This window comes from Aedes aegypti, chromosome 2 (assembly GCF_002204515.2).
Source record: "Aedes aegypti strain LVP_AGWG chromosome 2, AaegL5.0 Primary Assembly, whole genome shotgun sequence".
NCBI lineage: Eukaryota > Metazoa > Arthropoda > Insecta > Diptera > Culicidae > Aedes > Aedes aegypti.
Genome location: NC_035108.1, coordinates 272,838,731 through 272,859,988, shown reverse-complemented (window position 1 = coordinate 272,859,988; position 21,258 = coordinate 272,838,731). Strand labels below are relative to the sequence as shown.

The 21,258-nt window shown below is 36.8% G+C and overlaps 1 protein-coding gene across 1 annotated transcript in view; it reads left to right on the top strand.

The window, feature by feature from the left end:
• The window catches only part of LOC5569682 (cGMP-dependent protein kinase, isozyme 2 forms cD4/T1/T3A/T3B), a 360,786-nt gene that overhangs the window by 101,593 nt on the left and 237,935 nt on the right, over window positions 1-21,258 (top strand). The window contains exon 4 of the mRNA XM_021845098.1: window positions 5,624-5,790. Within this exon, the coding sequence (XP_021700790.1) occupies window positions 5,624-5,790 (167 nt within the window). The remainder of the gene's footprint in view (window positions 1-5,623; window positions 5,791-21,258) is intronic.

The following is a 21,258-nucleotide window of genomic DNA, read 5'->3' as shown; positions in this document are numbered from 1 at the left end:
CCGGTCGTTTGAGAACGTCGCGACCCATTGGAAGCCCACACAATAGAAACCTCAGCCAGCGCAGTTGCTGGCTAGTGTAGTGTGCTATTCCTATATCTAAAAAAAAAAAAAACAATGCGCTCTCGGGCTAGGCATTGGATATATATAGAAAGCGTTGTGTTTGGATGGGCATCTAATTCTTCCGAAAGAGGTGCACTTTGCGAAAGAGGACCACGTGATTATTGAGCTGAAATCGAATTCAGGTTAACTTCTGCGTTCATGAGTCCTCTCATGGCGTAGTGGTTAACGCGCCCCAACTAGAGATCGGGGAGTCGTGAGTTCGATTCTCACTGAGAAGACGTGTAACTTTTTCGCAAATCTTCACATCAATTTGTCCATCTAATCCAATTGCAAATTATATGTAATGTTTAGCTTTTCGGTAGTTGTTAAACTTCCACTCGGCTGGTTGGCCGTAAACCACGATTCATAATTAAAACAAGTATATTTTATATGTTAATGCTAGGATTTGATAAAGCAGACATGTGGATACAGTACTACTCTCTGTGTGTGCTTTCAGTACCAATAAACATAGGCATGTCTGAAGGGTGCCGACCCTAAGGTCTAAGGGGCATATCGGTCAAAGGATCCTCATGGATTGTCATTTGGAATACAAAACTCCAAATTAGAGACCGTATTGGTCCCTGAAAATCCTTGAAGGGCACATACCTTTAATCTTTTTTTTTTTTGTAAATACAATGAATACTACTAACAGAAGCTTTTCTTTCGATAACTATGGAGAAACAGAGGTAAACTCAGGATTTAAAAATTACGAATATCACAAATAACTTCCATTTCTCAAAACTCGCAACTGTAACATGAAAATACAAGAAATGTGTAATTACAAAATCTTTTAATGGATCGCTACGAATTTTAAGCTCAGTATTTACCTTTAAATGACTTTTAAATTGAGGTTACATGAATCGTATCACTTACGACGATGAATTAAGATTGTGTTTGTGAATCTTTTCTGTCAGAAAATGTTTCTAAGGATGAAATATAGGGGAAGTGGTAGCAAAATTAACAGGGATGGTAATATGAACACCCTCTCTTTTACCGAGTAAAAACAAATTTCAATGAATTTTTTTCACGCACGTTATATTTAGAGCATAAATCGGAGTGTTCGGGTAGATACGGAGGTCAATTGAAGTGAAAATGTCAACGAAAACTAAGGTTTTAGAAAACCACGTTTGAAAATTAGAACCGACGTAAGTTTTAGCTCGGAGGTCTTGAGGGTTTTCAGTGAGGTGAGCATCTTTATATTTTTTGAATTGATTACAATCCTTAATAGATATATAGCCATTCCATGAAAAACCGATGTAGTATGTCACCGAATTCCGTGCAAATTTGCTATTTTGTTCCTTATCCGAAATAAGGATACATGTGTTTTTGGATTTTTTGATTGGAGTGACCATTTCCGAAATAGGGTGACCAGAAAAATCGCCATTTTGCCAAATTTTTATTTGGCCAATTTTCAATTGGTGGACGAAATGAAAACTACAGATTTTGACTTTTCGAGAAAAATATAAAATTCCACAAAAATTGTTTTATTACATGAAAAAATAAACGAAAATTTCCGTTTTTTGTTTAAAAACAAATCAATACTTTTGAACAGCTCAACCGATTTCCAATCTTTTTTTATGAAATAAAAGTTTAAGATTTCAACTTTAAAAAAAAAAATTATAGAACTCTGCAAAAAAGCGTGTCGTTGATAAGATAACATCCCTATTTTAGATGTTGTGCGATAGAACTATACGAATCCCTCGTTTTTTCTATCAGAAATCTGATGATATCCTTAAGGTGTTCATTTAACCACCCCTTCCCCTACTCAGTCTTTAGTAATAACACTGTTCGACAAAAAAATTTTTTTGGCTGGATCAGGGACGCGGTTATATGGGTCTTGAAGTGCAAGAAAAGTGTAGAAAGAGGCCGTTTTCAAATGATTTGCAGCACCCCTGGATTAGTTTTTGACAAAGTTTGAAAATTTTGCATTTTTTATCAAAAAAAGCGTAATAAGCAAAATATCAATATATTTTCAAATTCAATTATTCAACCATTAAATTAGTCAAATCAATATTTTTTAGCCCTAGATCGCTTCAGGGAAACGTGCACCATTTCAGAAGAATATTGGCATCATTTTTATATATGAATTTGGAATGTTAACGATCATTAAACAAGCATACGAGGATGTGCACCATATAAATACTACTTATTTTTCTATTCCACACATCTGGTTCATTATATAATAATTATTATAGGTTAAAGAAGACGCTTGATTATGATTTTTTTTTCTCCATTTTATAAAGCAATGAGCAATGCAAACCAGTAACATTTGAGTTCAACAAGGATACGACTACGGAAAATTGATGTGTCTGTGATGTGATGTGATGTGAATATATGGGCTGGTTGGTCTAATAAACTCTCAGCAGAAATACAAAATTTATATAGGTTGGACACTGACATATAAGTGGTCTTACATGCGCTAGTCGGTTTATCAGGAGACGATGTCTGTAAAAAAATGTGATAACATTGTTATTTGCAATTTCTAAATATTTCGATAGGTACTCATTAATAATTGTTTCCTTATCGTGACATTCATCGGAATATCCCTAGGAAAATTACAGAATAACATAAAATAGCAGTAATAATTTAGTAATCATCATTATCACATTTTTTGCGAAAGCCGCTCAGGCAGGCATGAGCTCTTTTTGATTCAGTCTGTGCACAATACTAATCAATTGTGAAAATGGACTTAGTGGTAACATGCCTGCTTCTTACTTGTAAGACGAAACAATTTCTGGTTAAACCATTTCCGATATTTTTTTATTTTTCGGTTCTAAATTTCACATGTTTTTTGGCAATTTTAATCAAACTTTCAGTTTTGAGATTTGAAATGTATTTCACAAATAATTGTGATGTATTCAAAATGAGTAAAACACTTGTTTTTCTATGTCTTCTTGTTTAAAGAAAGAAAAATAGAAATTACATGAAGTTTCGCAAAATTGTTTATCACAAATGTATGGATAAATTTTTTCTTCACTTAATTGAAAAGCATTTTTACTCGTTTCGAGGATATGGGAATGGGGGCTCATAAATGGACACGGTTGTCCTTATATGGGAGACGAGTTTAAAATTAACCTTAATGGTCGACTTCTTTATGTTTCCAATATGCTTACAACTAAACCCATTTGAAGAAAACATCCCATTGAACAAGAAACTTACCCTTTTTTTGAAAGTTTGATTAAAATTGCTGAAAAATATGTCAAATGTAGAACCAACAAAAAAATCGGAAATAGTTTAACCAGAAATTGTATCATCTTACAAGTAAGAAGTAGGCATGTTACCACTAAATCAGTTTTCACAAATGATTAGTATTGTGCGCAAACTGAATCAAAAAGATCTCATGCCTGCCTGAGTTGCTGTCAAATGTTGTCACAAAAAATGTGGAAGTGTTGATTACTGAATTATTGGTTGCTATTTTACGTTAGTCTGTAATTTCTAGGGATATTCTGATAACAAATGGACCTCACGATAGGTAATCTATTCTTAATGAGGACCTTTAAAAATCTTTGGAAATCGCAAATAACATTATTATGACATTTTTCACAGAATTCGCCATCGGCACCTGATAAACCGACTAGCTCATGTAAGACCACTTACATGTCAGTGTCCAACCTAATTTTGTATTACTGCCAAGAGTTTATTAGACCAACCAGCCCATATAAACATAACAGACACATCAATTTTCCGCATCCGTATCCTTATTGAAATCAAATGTTACTGGATTGCATTGCTCATTGCTTTATAAATTGGAGCAAAAAATTAAATTTTAATCAAGCGTCTTCTTGAACCTATAATAATTATTTTATAATGAATCAGATGTGTGGAATAGAAAAATAAGTAGTATTTATATGGTGCACATCCTCATATGCTTGTTTAATGATCGTTAACATTCCAAATTCATATATAAAAATGATGCCAATATTCTTCTGAAATGGTGCACGTTTCCCTGAAGCGATCTAGGGCTAAAAAATATTGATTTGACTAATTCAATGGTTGAATAATTGAATTTGAAAATATATTAAGATTTAGTTTATTACGCTTTTTTTGATGAAAAATGCAAAATTTTCAAACTTTGTCAAAAACTAATCCAGGGGTGCTGCAAATCATTTGAAAACGGCCTCTTTCTACACTTTTCTTGCACTTCAAGACCCATATAACCGCGTCCCTGATCCAGCCAAAAAATTTTTTTTGTCGAACAGTGTAATAGATGTCTCTCTAACAATCCTTCCCTTCTCTGATGACTGTAAGGACGTCGCCGAGGCTGTTATTGACTTTATGATGATTTGAATTCTCGAAATTGTTCACCGAACATGGTAAGCGTCTTTCAAGCTCCGTCCATTGATTCCCTGCACAATTTCGATTATTCTAGCCGATCACAACAACTACGAATTGTACGGGCATCAATTCTCAGGACGCGTCTATCTCTGTATCTCTAATTAACCCAAAGAAGACACCAAATCTATAGGACTCATCTCCAGAGCCAAAAGCTTTTGACCAGCCAAAGTAGGTTTCTGTCCCATAGTGCGGCGATGGTTCAATCGAGGTCGGTCCGAAACTGTCACTGTGTCTATCTCTAATGGCTAACAGGATTATCTTCCACCACTGACTGGCTGCTCCACCACCGGCACTGTAGGCGCATGAGCACATTCCATTTACCATGCATGCGATTACAGAAAAGTCCTTCAGGTCAAGCGATTAGTAGGTAACCTATGTGAACCGTTTGCTGAAGGCGCGAACCTAGACTCGTCTCTTCGTCGTTGCGTTGACATTTGCGCAGGAAATCGCCTACGGTTTCGGTTTTCGGTTGATGGTGTAATTGAAACTATAGCTAAATTGGCTATAATTTGTTGCTCGGCTGATTTATGACTCCATGATTAGGCTGGCCTGATGGTGCATGTTGAGAGTTTAGGAATGAGTGATGTGCCGATTTGTGCGCTAAGGCATTTGCGAATAAGCGATTCATCGAGGGTTGACCTCCGTTCAAGGTATACCACGATTCAACCGTCGCGAAATTGAACATCTGCACAGTTTGCGTTGACTAATACAGATGGTAACCCTTGAACGGCCTTGTTTCTTGCTTCCATATTAAAAGATTACGGGCAGTGGTAATTAATGGATGGGCTCCAAATAATCGTTAACGCGCAGCTATTACGCAAGACCAATCTGAAGATCGGGGGTTCGAATCCCACCAAACTATGGTCTGCAGAAATCGGATGAGAAGCACCATACAATGCAAGAAAACTGAAGTCAATTGTTCCTTGTACTCAAAGGCTAGTCTGGTGAAAGCAACGCTAAAGAATCGTTTGTTTCTTTACCCTGACGAAAGCCAAATTTAGTTTTGGAAGGCAAATTTTTTAAACCGACACAGTTATAGAATCGCGATTTAGACAATAAACAACCTAAACAACCAGTCGTCGTCAACTCCCGATCGAATGCTACTTACTGCCTGAAACCATTCACTTTCCACACTTACCTTTATCAAACGCCTCTCTAATGATTTCCACTATTATTTCGCCCTGTACAGATCCCGGGAAATCATCAAATCCGCCATCCTCGACAATGACTTCATGAAGAACCTGGAGATGACGCAGATCCGCGAGATCGTGGACTGCATGTATCCTGTTCAGTACGGTGCCGGTAGCCTGATCATCAAGGAGGGCGATGTGGGCAGTATAGTCTACGTGATGGAAGGTAAGTGGATTGTGGTGAAAACGATTAACATTTCGTTACTCACCCTCTTGTGGATCGAAAGCATCCATTGCGGGTTGCATACTTTCTGGGGTTATTGCTTTGCGATTTGTGGATCGCGTGTCACTGAAAAACTCCGTATCGTCGCAGTCGTGCGACATTCTCTTGTCGTACGACAATGAGCTGTGCGACAATCTCAAGATGGGTATCTATCTAACTAAATGGCACGTCATTATTTTATATTATCGTCTTGTTGAAAACCGTCCACCGGTCTCAACCCGACCCGACAAGCTAGCAGCAGAGGTGGCATAAGAGTCAAGCGAAAGAAATGGATGCTAGTTCATAAATTAGCATGATGAATGGCCGATAGGTACCAAACCGCGTGCGATGTTACAAAACAAGAGAGGAAGAATCGTGATGACGATCGTCGTCTGCTCTGTGGTTGCAGCGGTAATGGATCGTTACGTTACGTCGTCGTTGTAAACGATAGGCCACGTTAAGATGCGAGAAGGTGAAAAATGCGCACGATGAAAAGCGCGGATAGAACCATTTGTTTTGCGAGCCGGTTTTTCGCTTTCTATGAACTTGAGACGCATACGGTGAGCGGCAATCGGTTGAAGGAAAGTGCGGCAACTATACAGCGTCTACATATGGTTGAAGGCTCGTCGGTATACTTTGAAGAGGTTATTATAGAATTAGGCTATATTTGAGAGGAAGATTTTGAATAGAGATGAAAATATTATAAATTGAGTCATTGGAGTATAATCTGCATGAGGTAATTTTCAAGTTCATTTCTTTGAAACTTCGGTTCAGCTGAAGATCTTTTCGGAATAAGTATGAGCTTGAGCATTGATGACCGTATAATTTGAAATTTCTACCCCGTAATTCACCAGAATGATCGAAATTGCACATAGAATCAATAGACGGAGCTCGGGAATAGCTTTCTATCTTCAGAGTAAAATTTCGACCATTCCAAATATTAATAAGTCAATAACGGCGCCTGCCACGTCCTTGCAGTCATCGTGGGTAGGAAAGGAATGTTAGTGTGACATTTCGGTCTAAAGACCGAGTATACCTCTGCATCTTCATAGTTGTCACGGGAAGGAATTTTTGTTAGTGGGAAGGACTCAGAAGCTACACAATTTGGATTCATCTTGGTAAGTGATGTATTTGAACAACCTTAAAAGTTTATTCATAAAAAATATAAAGTAAGCGAGCATATTTTGCACCCAATACATTGATTTTCTATTTTTTTTTGTCTGATACTTAACAGCCTTGCACACTGAACAAAGAGAAGTTAAGAATCTAACTTAGTTTACTTTCCCGACTAAGTAATGGCCCAATTAATGGTTGAAAAGTGATGTTGAAAGGAATGAAATCGCCAACAAATAGCAAGACTGCACCCTTGTCTAGAGGATTGTCGGTCCTGAACTATTCTGCGGTGTTCCTTAATGCACTCTTAGGATGAAACATAAAACTAGGGAAGTAACAATGATGCAATCCACCGGTCAATGCCTAAGTATCATTTCAATGAATTTGTAAGAGAATCCACATGGACATCCATGGGAGGCAACAGACTACTGTTTTTTTAATCACGTAGGCTGTGATAAGGAAATTACGTAGGCTTGAATGACTGTCACAAATTTTCACACCTTCATTGCTGGTCTATATTCTACATTCGAAGACAAACCAGGTAAGACGCCGCACAAAATTGTCTAGAAACTATATTATTGTCCACCTAACTGTTCAAATGCCGAACTGCTTATACGCTCCCCTACGTTTGCTAGAAGACCCGATTCCAATTCAGAATCGGGTAGGGCGCTTCCGGGTTGAAGTAGGGCGCATTGGTACGCATCCGGGTGCGAATCGAATGCACCACTTCCGAAGTTATCTCGCATAGATTCTGGGAAACATTCAACTTCGGTGAGAAACCGATTCTAACTTTTTATCGCGCGGACAATATCACCAGTCTTGCATCTGGATCGCACATCAGATATAGAATCCGATGCTATGGCAGAACAGGCTAGGATATTTGGTTGACGCATCCCAAACAGAACCGAAAAGTGCTACTTTTCAGCATTGTATTCATTTCATTCAGCAAAAGCAGGCCATTATTTTGTGCATCTTATCAATTGAAAATGTTGATTGATTTGCAACGGAATTACAAAAAGTTATTTTCAATGGTTTAAAAAGTATTGTATTCTGTCATATGAGAGGAACGAAGAATTTTGTATGGAAACTGCAAGCACGTTGTAAAAATCAATTTAATCTAATAACATAATAATATAATATGTACAGGGTCGTGTTTACGGGGGTTCCAAAGGAGGCATGGCCACAGGGCCTAAAACATTTACTACCAAACATTTAATAATTATTAGAAACTGATGACAGCAACATTTTAAATCACATCGTAAGATTTCAAAATTAAAGGTTTCCAATTTTAAATTAGTGTATAATCTATTGGCTTGAATTCTACATTATTTTTGTTTGTTACTTTTTTCATAAATCTAGAAATGAATAAAAATGAAAAAATATTGTTATATCACTGCGGTGTACATATTTCTTGAATTGTTTTGTTCTAAAACGTCGAAGAGTAAGGAAATCCACATTAATTTGATATTGCAAACAAGTGTGAAATTGACATTTTGGTCGATTTTGAGTTAGGTGTACTTAAACACGGTTGTGCTACTTTTCGCCAAATATTGGTTCTCCGAATGTCGTTTCCTCGAACGTCAGTTCCCTGAATACCTCGTTTCTCCGATAAGTTTCAGCGCTCATAAATGTCTTACTTCTTGATTTAAAAAGCAACTCTTTCGAATTTTACCGTCCTCGGCATTTTTGCAATACATGTTCAGTCGAAAATGACCTATTATCTCTATATTGTTCATCGTTCTTTCAAGTTTGCTACCATGGTACTGAAGACTTTACTGGTAATTTTTAACTGCATCACTTTTCGGGGAATCGGCTCATTCGGGGAAATGACGTTCGGGTGAAAAAAGTCATTCGAGGAAATAAGTTTCGGGGAAATGACATTCGGAGAAAAGTAGCACAATTCTCAAATATTGTACTGCTTTCATGTTTTCCAACAGTACCGTAAAACGGGGTAACTTTGATAGTTTTTTCGAAGAAAACTTGAATAATTATGCATGCTGTTTCAAAGAATTATAATTTATATTTTTAAAACAAGTACTGGTATCCTAACTATCGACTGCAGTTGGTAGATTGCCAAAATATTTATTCTTAATAGATATATAATTTTTCAAATAATCGAAAGTCGGTTTTCTGTTTTGGGGTAACTTTGATAATGGAGTATAAATCGAACAAAATTGAACGCATTATGGAACATTTATAGGGCGCTACATACCTCTAGGCGTTTAACGCTATATGGAAATTTCTGACTTACATTACAAAAATGGTCCCAGTTTGTGAAAATGCTTTTTGCTAAGAGATTTGAGACCATATTCAAGTTCTATGATAACTAGGCTGTCAAAGATAAGTGACCAACTATTCAAAACTGCATCAAATAGTGGTTGTAGAACAGATTGTTTTTAAGCGTTTCAAAAATGCTAAAATCTAATAATTTTTTAATATTTGCCTATAAATCCTCAAATGTACTTGATTCCAATGAAAATAGCTTTAACACAAAGTGGCATACTAATACTCTTTACTTTTGCATTCGTTTTGCTTAACTGAGTAACAGAAACTTTGTTATTTCGTTTAGTGTGTTGTGGGTCTCGCACTATCAAAGTTACCCGCATTATCAAAGTTACCCCGTTTTACGGTATTTATGACACAGCGTAACAAAAATGACATTTTTGCGTGTCTCAAGAATCAAATTATGGTTCTCTAGTAGATTTGGGGTTGCTGAATCTGATGCCGTTCTCAGAAATGTTCCAGCACGTCACAATTTTTAGCTACAAGTCACCGCCAGTGTTGTATAAAACACTGGTTTTATTGATGTTTGCATATTTGATCGAAATTATACAATTATATTTAGGTTAAATCGAATTTTTCAACATGCTTGCAGTCTCCATACGAAATTCTTCGTTTATCTTATATGGCAAATTACAATACTTTTCTAAACATACAAAAAATAAGTTTTGAGCATCATAAGTGTTATGAACATTAATGTTAAGTATTGTTATACACATGAAGTTTGAGTTCTGAGGCAAATTAAGCAAATAAATTGCCATACAAGCCGGGAAACTTGCATGCAAGTTGGCAGAAATGGTCAAATGTAGTATTTTCAACAGCCAATATCTCAAAAATCAGACGTGCTATGATATTTCTGTAAATGGCAATGGATTTAACAACCCTTAATTAAGTAAATAGCGGTATTTTGGTGCTTGAGACAAAATCGTGTTCCGCAGTGTAATTTGTTTTACAGTTTAAAAATATATCATAATTTGTACAAGATTGGCCTGTTTTGGCTCTCATGCAATTTATATGTAGTAAAATATTGCCAAAAAACTTCAAAGCCTTTTTACTCAAAATTATTTTATGCCACTTACTCCTAATAATACTAATAATTTCATCTCAAATACTTCTCGCAGCTTCATCAGAAATTGCTGCAATTTTGTCCAAAACCATCCTAAGTATTTTGTGCGGAATATCTCCGGACGTTTTCCTAACAATTTCATCAGTGGACGGGGTCATGGGTTCAATCCCAGGCCCGTTTTTTCCTCGTACATTGGAGTCATATCTTTCACTTGATAGAAACTCCTATTCGATGCAAAGATGAGTCGATTTTGCCGTTTTTCTGAGGAGTAAAACTGAACTCTAAATTGCGAGGATTTTTCGGTTACTCCTCTCTCTCTCTTGTTGCGATGCTTACATTTACTCACGCTTTAAAAGAACTCTTGAGTGTACCGCCCGTCCCGCCCGAAGAAGACAGTCCTTGGGGAGTTATGAGAGCATCCTTTTTATATGGAATTTTACTCTGTTGTGTGTTGTGCTGCATCTTCCTGCTGCACCCTAATTTTTCATTGCCTCTTTGCTTAGCATTTTTTCGCTCCCAAAGATGCAAAGGCGGCACGCTGCTCTAGAGTATGTCATTGAACTCTGATGGTGTTGAGGAGTATTATCAAGCCTGCTTCTATCTTTCACTCTTAACCCCTCTACCGGCAGCTTAATTTTTTACCGCTAAAAATATTCAAATCGCGATAACTTTTTTGTTTCTCGATATTTTTGCACCATTTTTTCACTAGCGCTCAAAAAATTCTTCTAGTTTTAGAATATATGTCGATATTGATAATAGGTCATATGGAACCGAAGATATTCCAAAATTCTTTGGGGGACCGACGCGTAGCCATAACTCACGTGAATATCTCAGGCTACAGAATTTTTGTCGTATTCGGATATTCACTCCTCGGAATGATACATTAATGCGAGTATGTTATGAAAAAATGAAGCAATTTGGTGCAGCCGAAGGTAAAAATGATAGGGGTTGGTGATTTAAAGGTAGCCCATGGACGATGTAGGTTTATATGGAAATTACTATGGAGAAATTTTGAAAAATTTTCCAAGCACGTTAGGACTGAAATTTAAGAATAGACTAAGCATCCTAAAGTGAAAACTCATTCTTCTGACCTAAATGAAAAAAATTGGTGAAGAGCGCAATTTAATCCGACGGATAGGAGAAGAGATACAGTCACCCCACAGTTATGGATAGCACACAGATATGGATCAAAGTTGGTTTAAATGGAGAATATCTCTTCAAATAGAGCTGCAATTATGCAAAACATATTTTACCTACGTGAACCATAAATCTGTACAGCATCGTAAACAATTATAATAAGCTTAAACATATTTTTTCCGTCCGTAGGAAATAAAATGTCAACCGTTTTCCCAGAAACGTTGATTCATAACTGTGGGGCATTGAAACCCATACCACAGTTATGAATCAAATATAAGACGATTCCGAAACAAACGCCTAAACGTATGCTTTCACTAGCACATCATTCATTTACCTCGCAGATAAATTGCTGTTATAGTGTTTTGATCCATAATATGAGTCGATTTGATCCATAATAGGGATCCTCTTCTCCCACTGATCCACATCTGTGGGGTGGACATCGTTTGAAATTTCTATCGAAATCAACACTTTTTCGTAAATAATCGGGAATTTCAAGTTATATTCTCAAAAACAACTATATTCTGCATTCCCTGGGAGGTAATTTTGTTTTGAACAGCGTCACCATGTTTTGTAATCATATTTTGTTCTGAAAAATGACCCTTAGTTGATCCATAACTGTGGGGTGACTGTATTAATGAGTTTGTTTGCTATTATTTAGCTTCATTTGGGATTATAGCCCTGTAAACATCTTAAAAAATCCCAAACAAAATTAGCTCAAACTGGATTTGTTACTTCAGCAACATCCTTCATTAACGTTTGAAGAATGAGTTTTCGCTAAGGGATGATAAGTTTGTACTCACATTACAGTTCTAACGTGTTTGGAACATTTTTCATAAACTCTCCATAGTAATTTCCATATAAACCTATATCGTCTTTGGGCCACCTTTAAATCACCACCTAGAAAGCTGAAAATTTCACATAACACTATTTTTATGGTAGGGATGGTAAGAACGATATGGGAGATTGGATTTTCAAACATTTTTAAATTTTGAGTTGCCCCAAAACTCAAGCGTTACGGCTTTTACAAAAAAAAATTAAATTTTCCATTCAAAAAGCGTTACGGAGGGGGTTAGGGAGTCGTAAGTTGCAAATTTTAATGTTACGTAATAAATTTTATCATTTGGCAAGTACGACTATACTCTATGACCAGGGAAGTCAAGGAAATTTCCATTACGAAAAGGTCCTGGATCGACCGGGAATCGAACCTAGACACCTTCAGCATGGCTTTGCTTTGTAGCCACGGACTCTAACCACTCGACTAAGGAAGGCCCCTTCTAGTCGGAAATAAACTAATCCGTGAGTATGACCCGTTACCCAACTGTGTTCAAAGGAAGAGGATGGATTTCTTTCATATTAATACGTTGCAACCCAAAATGTAAAGTAGTCCTAGTGAAGAGGAAATAAAAAATGGTCACATAATTTCCGTGTCATTCTGCATCCATTCATCCTGCAGCATGACTTCAAATGATTTATTACAATCCCGTCTATCATGTAAAAATCATTCATTTTCACTAAACTAACAAGCAAGTGTTAGGTAAATGCTAACCCACCGATTTGATATTAGTAGGTAGCACCTATGTTTCGAAGCAACTTTTGAGCACGAATGCACGAAAGAAACCCACCGCCAACGATCATACAATTTCATCAGTTGGTTGGATTAAATTAAAACATACATCTCCTAAAGAGCAAGCTAATGCAAATTATTGCGGAACTTTGGCGGCATATTTGCCCATACAACATACATTAATCAGCGAGGCATCGTACGTCGAACAGAGTGTTACCCACCACCAGCCACCGTATGTTTGTTTCTTTTCCATTGACTGTTTATGCGCTTGAATGTGCCGCACTAATGCCACCAAGGCTCCCTATCAGCATCAGTTTTGTGTAGGAAAGCCGCAGCCAATATCAGCTTGGTATACAGGTATGTTCCGTTTTTGCCAACTAGATCAGCTTAACAAAAACAATGTGATTTTTGAAATTTTTAATCTAGCATGAGCCCTAGATACTAAACTTTATCTTAACAATTTATGGAAACGCTTCCCATCTATACGCAGGCTTCGTGTTTTGGCGGAGAGGCCTGTGGCATCCGCAAACAAAGATTTTTGACATTAATGAGGTAACTCTGGTAACTCAGATGTGAAAATATTGTACAATGCTGCCCTGTGGAACACCAGCTCTTATAGAAAGTCTTTCAGACCTGGAGTTCTGAAAATTAACCTGAAGTGTACGATTTGACAGATAACTTTGGATTATTCTGACAATGTATGTTGGTAAATGAAAGTATTTTTTTTTTAAATCAAATCTTTATGTAACGATTCATTCGTTACACTTCAAAGTTAATCAGTAGCCGAAGGACCATGTCAGAATCCGAACTGTTCATAGGCAAAAAATGAATTTTCATTTATGTAAACCATCATTCTGTACAAAATTGGAAAGCAAGCAGATTGGACGATAGCAGGAAGCTTCCGCAAGAGTTTTGTCTGGTTTTAAAATTGGTACAACCTTTCCATTTGTCAGAAAAATATGCCAACTGAAAACGTTTGTTAAATATATCAACTAAGAATGATAAGCTACTCTATGAAAGTTTCATGATAAGAATGTAGAAAATTCCACCATCGGGCTTCAAGTTATAACCTAATAGTAATCATATCAAAGTAATACGTAATAAAAAAAACAATTATCCAATGGTTCACAAGCATTTGAATATGTGTATCACTTGGTATTGATACAGCACAGTATGTTGAAGAAATCGGAACATGACTAACTTGGAGCAAGTTAATATCGGAATATGATAAAAACGGAACATGCCTATACTAGATATTCAAATCTCCTCAATAGCGTGTTAGCACCTCGTACTTTGTTGCTATGTTGCCTCCGACGACTAGAAGAACCAAAAGTCCGCCTCCAACCAACCAACAAACAGCAACAGTGCCATTCACTTTCCGTTTCGATGGCTCCGTTTTATCTCCCATCGAAAACGCTCCGCTCATGCAGCACGTGCGTGCTTTGCGCCGTCTATTCTGGTGCTATGGTATGGTACTTATGCTGAACATCTCAGAAACCGAAAGTGAGAAGTACGCGCACTGCTGTTCAATCGTTGGCATGATCGTTGTTGGTATTGTAAGGCAGAGATTTGCAGAACTTGTGGACGTTTGAAGGTCATCCGGTGGACCGCAAACGCGCATAAATACATCGTGATTCTTTGTCGATGTAGGAGGAGGTATGCTCGCAGCGCATAGCCAGTTGTCCTCCAAGATCGTGGAAACAATCTGTGGAACGTGTGCGTTATCTAAACAGTGCTGAGCTTCAGTTGGGTTTGAAGAGTTGGGGGTTCGTCACTTGGTCGCATACAAGTCACTATGCTGACGGCATCGATGACGGCGACGATGCTCTGTTTCGAATTCGATTCAAAATTGTATTTCATTGCATTTGCTTTGTCGTTCTTGAAGGACGACGCCTTCGATTCTTTTTTTTGCATGTCGATTGAGAACAATTGGACTAGAATGAAACCGGTTCGCTAGATTGTTGGATTTGGCTTGGATTGACAGCGAGAGCGATCGAGCGTTCGGGCAAGGTTGCAGGAAATGATAGAGTATAAATTGGCTTAGTAGTTGTTGTAGGTGATTGTCTTGGTGGAATTTTCAGTTTTTTTAGACGACTCGATGAAAAAATAATTTAATTGAACCTGAATATGCAATGAAGCAAATTGGATGCGCTGGTTAAACTCAACAAATTCTTCTTCTTGGCATTACGTCCTCACTGGGACAGAGCCTGCAACTTAGTGTTCAAAGAGTACTTCCACAGTTATTAACTGAGAGGTTTCTTACCCAAAGTTGCCATTTTCACATGTGTAGTATACCGTATCTTCAAAGCTTCATCCAATGCTTTCTTCGGACTTTACTTTACACTTATAATTATTGTATGAGTATCTCTAAGGAATGTTTTAAATTATGCCAAAGCGAATGTAAAGAAAAGGTAAAAGGAATTCAGGAAAAAAATGAGAAATTAGTATTAGTATTGTATTAGTTTAAGGTGGAATCGTCGCAATATATTTTAGTATAAATTCTTCTACTTTTACCTAGTGTTTTCAAAGGTTCAAATTTGATAGTATGTATCTATCAGAGTAAAATTAAAGTCAAATCTGAAAGACATCTCTACATCGCAATATTTTTTTTTTGAGACGGGTTTCTTAGAGGAATGCTTTGGAATACTATTTTTTGAGATGCCTGTAGAAAATCATTATTTCTTTTCAGAAGAAATGTTGGTGAATTCTATCTTAATATCCTTGAAGAAACTGTATGAACTTGTTATATCCTGTCAAAAAATTTCTGGAGATCTCTAGAGATCGTTACCAATCGAATTTTCGAACTTTTTGCCAACAATGAATGGAAATGGAGAATATACGTCTTTCGGAGTTTAATGTAAAAATGGTGCATATGTTGTGTAAAACGAACGTTTTTGCGTTAAAGTCGTGAATGAACTTTTAAGGTCACCCGCCCCATCTGACGAAAATCCAAATCAATAGTATCGCCTTCGACTTAAGTTTTCTACAGCTTTTCAATGATTGTAACCCGTTTGGCATAAAGTCCTTTGGCATATTGAGTGATTTAAAATGAGCAGATTCAAACACAATAAATCATGTATAATTAGTGATTTCTCCTTCTGAAAAATGGCAAACTAATTTGTTTTTCCTTGAATATCGCCATTTTTCGAAGCTTTTTATCGAGATTGGCACCACTAAGGCCATAGCAACAACTAGTTCTAGACTAGAGCACAAGACAGTGACAAAAAGTGCCAAAAGCAATAGGTTGTGTTTACATCGTATTGTTTTAAATTAAGCAAACTGAAAAAAGTCTTAGAAACAGTCAGTTCAAAAAATGAAATCCCGAGTAGAGTTTTCAATTACATTATGAACAGTGATTGCCAAGAATTGATGTAACATCATATTTTCATGGAAAGATGGGAAAACAGAAGAGAAAATTTATATTCAAATTATTGAAAACTTCGATTCAAAAACTTATTGTGGCATAACCAGGGTTGGGAAAAAATCTAAAATTCATTCTACAGTAGCCAAACAAAGTCAATCGCAGTCAGCGAAGCCAGTGAAACTCACGCCTATCGCTGCTGTAGGCAAAGAGCCTTGGAAATTGCAAAACACCCGTTGCTAAGGGCAACCCAAAATTACTGTAGAAAAATGTTCTATTTCCCGCTGCATTTCCTGCATTTAGAGCCTTCAATGACACTAACGATTTAGAAAACTCATGCACCCAATATAGGCTACTTGATGAGATTCACGTTTTTGAACTACTGTACTGGGAAAGCCACGTGATTTTCGCGAAATTCAAGCCTACTACTATTACCATTCCCAGCACTGGGCATAACAACCTTCATATGAAAGCATATTTCTTATTCAAAATGTTTACATTAAAACGCCAAAAAATCTTCACGCAGCATATTTTGAACCAAAAATACATTTTTAAAAAAAAATATTCCTGGTAAAAATTTTTGAACAATCCAATAAAAAATTTTATCATAGGAGTTTTCATTAATGTGGGCTTCGTAGCCGTGCGGTTAGCGGCGTCAGTCGTTTAGGCGTATTGTGCTACGGAGTGTGGGTTCAATTCCCGCCCCAGTCGGAGAAAACTTTTCGTCAAACGAAAAAATTCTTCACTGGTCCACTGGTCGTTCCGTGTGTCCGTTGCCTAATGTTAGTTATGTTCAGTCTGTGCAGCCCATGGCTGAAGACGGTGTAAATTGTCTTTTTCAATAAATTGTCTTTTCAGAAGAACCGCCTATTTTTGAAAGAAGGGCAAATTTGTGATTTTAATAAACTTTTTTCGAGTATATCTCGGAACAAAACCCAGTGTTTGAAAAAAAAAAAAAATTGTGTTGAAATATTAGCAAGATTCAAAACAATGTTTATTCTAACAGCAAGGCTGCATCAATCAAGCAGCAATATGTATTTGAAAATGCGTTACAAAATATCCTTACAAAACAATATAACTCTAAAGAACAGTCTATTTTTGAAAGAAGGCAAAATTAATGAATAAAACAATAGATGATTGGACACCAAAAACAATTATAATAAGAGAAAACGGAATAATAGTAGAAATTGCGAAGAAAGCCTATGATTAAGAAGGTCAAATTTATTTACATTAAAAAATAAAGACAATTTAAACCGTCTTCAGTCAAAGGCTGCACAGACTGAACAATTACGAACATTAGACAACGGACAACACGGAACACCCAATAGCCCAGTGATGAATTGTTCGTTTCGACGAAAAGTTTCCACCGACTGGAGCGGGAATCGAACCCACGCTCGTAGCACAATTCGCCTAAACGACTGACGCCGCTAATGGCACGGCCACGAAGCCCACTTTAAATTAATAGTTGTAATAAATATAATTGTTGTTACATCATATTTCAAAAGAACAACCATTGTTTGAAAGAAGGGTAAATGTATCAAAAGCTTCAAACCCAAACTTTATTCCGATAGCACAACTGAAAACTATAATTAATATTTGAAAGAAGGGCAATCTCTGGGTTAATAATAATATACACTTCGCTATACTTTCTCCACTACCAGTAATTAACTAGTTTATTTTAGAACATGGGATTGTTGAATACAGCATCATTTTGTTTTGTACCAATTAATTCCAGGATACAGAAGAAACGGAAAAAACGATTGTCACCTTAAGTAATCCTTGGTTTCAGACTCATTATACCAAACGACCGTAATGTCAAATGACTTTATGCCAAATAACCTACCACCCGTTCCAATAAAAGTTCATGTAATGGACATGATTGTGAGAATTTGAAACAGTATTCAATCACCTAAGAGTGAGATTTTTTATAACATCCTTAAAGTGACAATTTAGAAAGGCCTCATTCTCTTCATTGAAAAATTATGTATTCAATATATTCGGTATATGTACTTCGTAGATTGGATATACGTAACATTTATGATTATTTTAACAATCTTATTCATACTGCTTTCAGGAACAAGGCCGTTTATTAAATATTAATAATTAGCTCCCGAGATCTAATTTATTGTCCATAGCTGTTATTTTTAGTCGTTTTTTTTAGTCAATTTAGTCATTGGCAACCACCAAAAAGAGATCATGCACAAATTTCACCACGCTCCAAGCGGGGAGGGGGTAGAGCCAAGCATGACAAGCCTAACAAAATTTTCGGAGGAATCATACAAAAAATGTGAACAAGGGGGGGGATGTGGTTGAAAATGATGAAATTTAGCGTGACATAATTTGTGTACCATCCCAAATTGAAAACCAGTTTTTTTGCTATTACGTTGCATATAAGCCTACTTTATATCAAGATAATGGACATCATAACGGCCTACTTTTCCTTACAACAAAAACAATGCTGAAAAGTGCTACTTTTCAGCACTCATTTCGGTGCAGAAAAGTAGCACTTTTCAGTTTTGTTTTGAGAGTCACCAACACTGCGTCTCTCCATACTCATCATATTCCACTAAACAGCTCGAAGGTTTATCGTTTCTTCATACGCTTGTATCTCAAGTTTTTGACCATGGTCAAAAGCATGCATTCCTGCTTCTGCAACCATTGAGCGTTTGGTATCCGAATAAAGGAAGATCAGAGATCCATTCTGATTAAGAAGCAGGTCACCCAGTGTTTGTGAAGGTTGCTGTAGGGTAAATCCCAAAATATTCGGAACCTAACTTCAAGCTTCTTTATGGTTCGTGCAGGCAGTGTGGTACATGAGGAATAGCTTAGCTTAGCTTAGACTGACTACACATATCAATGGTTGCTATTCCGTGATTGACCGAGGTCAGTGAAAATGCACAAAGAATCAACTAGTAGATCGGCTGGGATTGGCCATAATCTTCTTCAGTGTGCATAATTCAGTGCCTCTATTTATACATGGTCAATAACGGCGCCGGCCACGTCCTTGCATTCAGGTGGGATTGGGGAAGGAATGTTAGTGTGTAACTTTTGCTATTAGGAGACCGTGTTTGCCTCTGCATCTCCACAAAGGTTACTGGGAAGGATGTTTGTTAATGGGGAGGATCGTTGGGTCACAGGATTCACTTTGATAAGCTATTAGACCATAATACATAATTATTTGTGAGCTATAAATATGCTTATATGTAAATATAATATTTTCATTTGGTATGAACAATATCTATGTAGAGAAAAATTATGCCGACACTTGAGGTGACCAACCATTCAAAGTTTGTTAAATAAAGTGAACCTTTCGCAAGTCTACACTCGTAGTGTCGAACCATTCAATTTTTTTTAATTACAAAAATAAAAGTAAAAGGAAAAAGGTGTTTTGAGAAAAAAAAATTGGACGTAAATAATTTATGAATCAGAGTTTATGTCGACACTCACAGTGACGAACCTTTCATAGTTTGTTGAAAAATCATATTAAAGTCTCACCGTTGTAACGATTAAAGGTGCAATCATACATATTTTATAGATTAGAAATAGTAGCATGAAACGAGCTCACCAATTGATCCGTCATCCTTGAGCAGCAACAATCCACTTTCAGCTTCACTCGTTTGCTCGGCTATATAAAAATACACAGAGAAAATAGGCGCACGACCCGAGAGGGAAAACAACTGACGACTGCTCGGGCTTTCTTGACGCACTGCCCAGGAGCAAGTGTCAACGTCGAAAGATCAAAAAGAACTTATCGAACGCGGCACTTTTTCACTTTACTCGACCGATGCGCGACATGTTTGATCCTGCCCTCATCGCCGGCCCCCGCAGGAGCAAGCGTCAAGGTCGAAGGATCAAACACAACTCATGCAGGCAGTGTGGTACATGAGGAATAACTTAAAAAGTCTAAAATTGCGTGCGGCGTTTAAAAAAAATCAATAAAATTTCGATTGAAGCGTGAAAATTTGTGTCTGTCATAATTAGGATCATGCTGCTGTGTCACAGCCTACCTGATTGAAAACTACTGAGTCTATGTGACGCAAGGAAGGCCATATGGATACTCTTGAAATATGGTTGTGCTGTTAAAAATAATTCAATTGAACGGTATTTTACGTAAAAGCAAAAAATGTTTTATGCAACTCGTTGCAAAACTAGATTTTTTCAGCACTCGTTGTATTTATCCAACTCGGCGAGCCTCGTTGGATAAATATACAACTCATGCTGAAAAAATCATCCATTTTGCATCTTGTTGCATAAATAACTATTTCGTGTTAATTTAAAGTGCAATGCAATGATAGATTTTCTTGAACATTGTTTTTAATTTTGACATTGGCTTTGAAAATTGGAGAAGTTATGATGATTTTTTTTTTTGCGATAACAAATCTAATAAGATTAGATTTTGATTTTGTTCCATGCGGAAGTTTAATCAAACATGAATACCGTTTTTGATTCATATTACGGACACTTAAGCCCAATTCGAAGTATGAGCCATCTAAAAGCATATTAATTAAAGCAATCTATAAGATATCTCTGCGTTATTATGCTATCAGGACACTTCCCTCTCGAGTGGTAGGAGAAGATTTGAATTCCACATCACCAATAAATTTAAATAAATAGAAATGTGTGCCCTCTTCGTGATTTTTTTTTTTCCGGACACCACATCACTTTTGCTTCTTATTCCGGACGCTTTGATTCGAATTCCGGACAGCTCGTGAAAAGCAAAGTTTAAATGTTAAATCGTTAAATAAACACAAGCAGCCGTTAGAAAAACGTCAAAACTACTTGAGCATTGTAAATTTTCATGGTTTGCTATGTTAAAAGCTTGAGAAAACAAGTCTCTAAATTGTGAACATTTGAACGGCAAATTTTTGAAACATTTCAATTGAAACCTTTCCCATACAAAGTTGAGTGTCC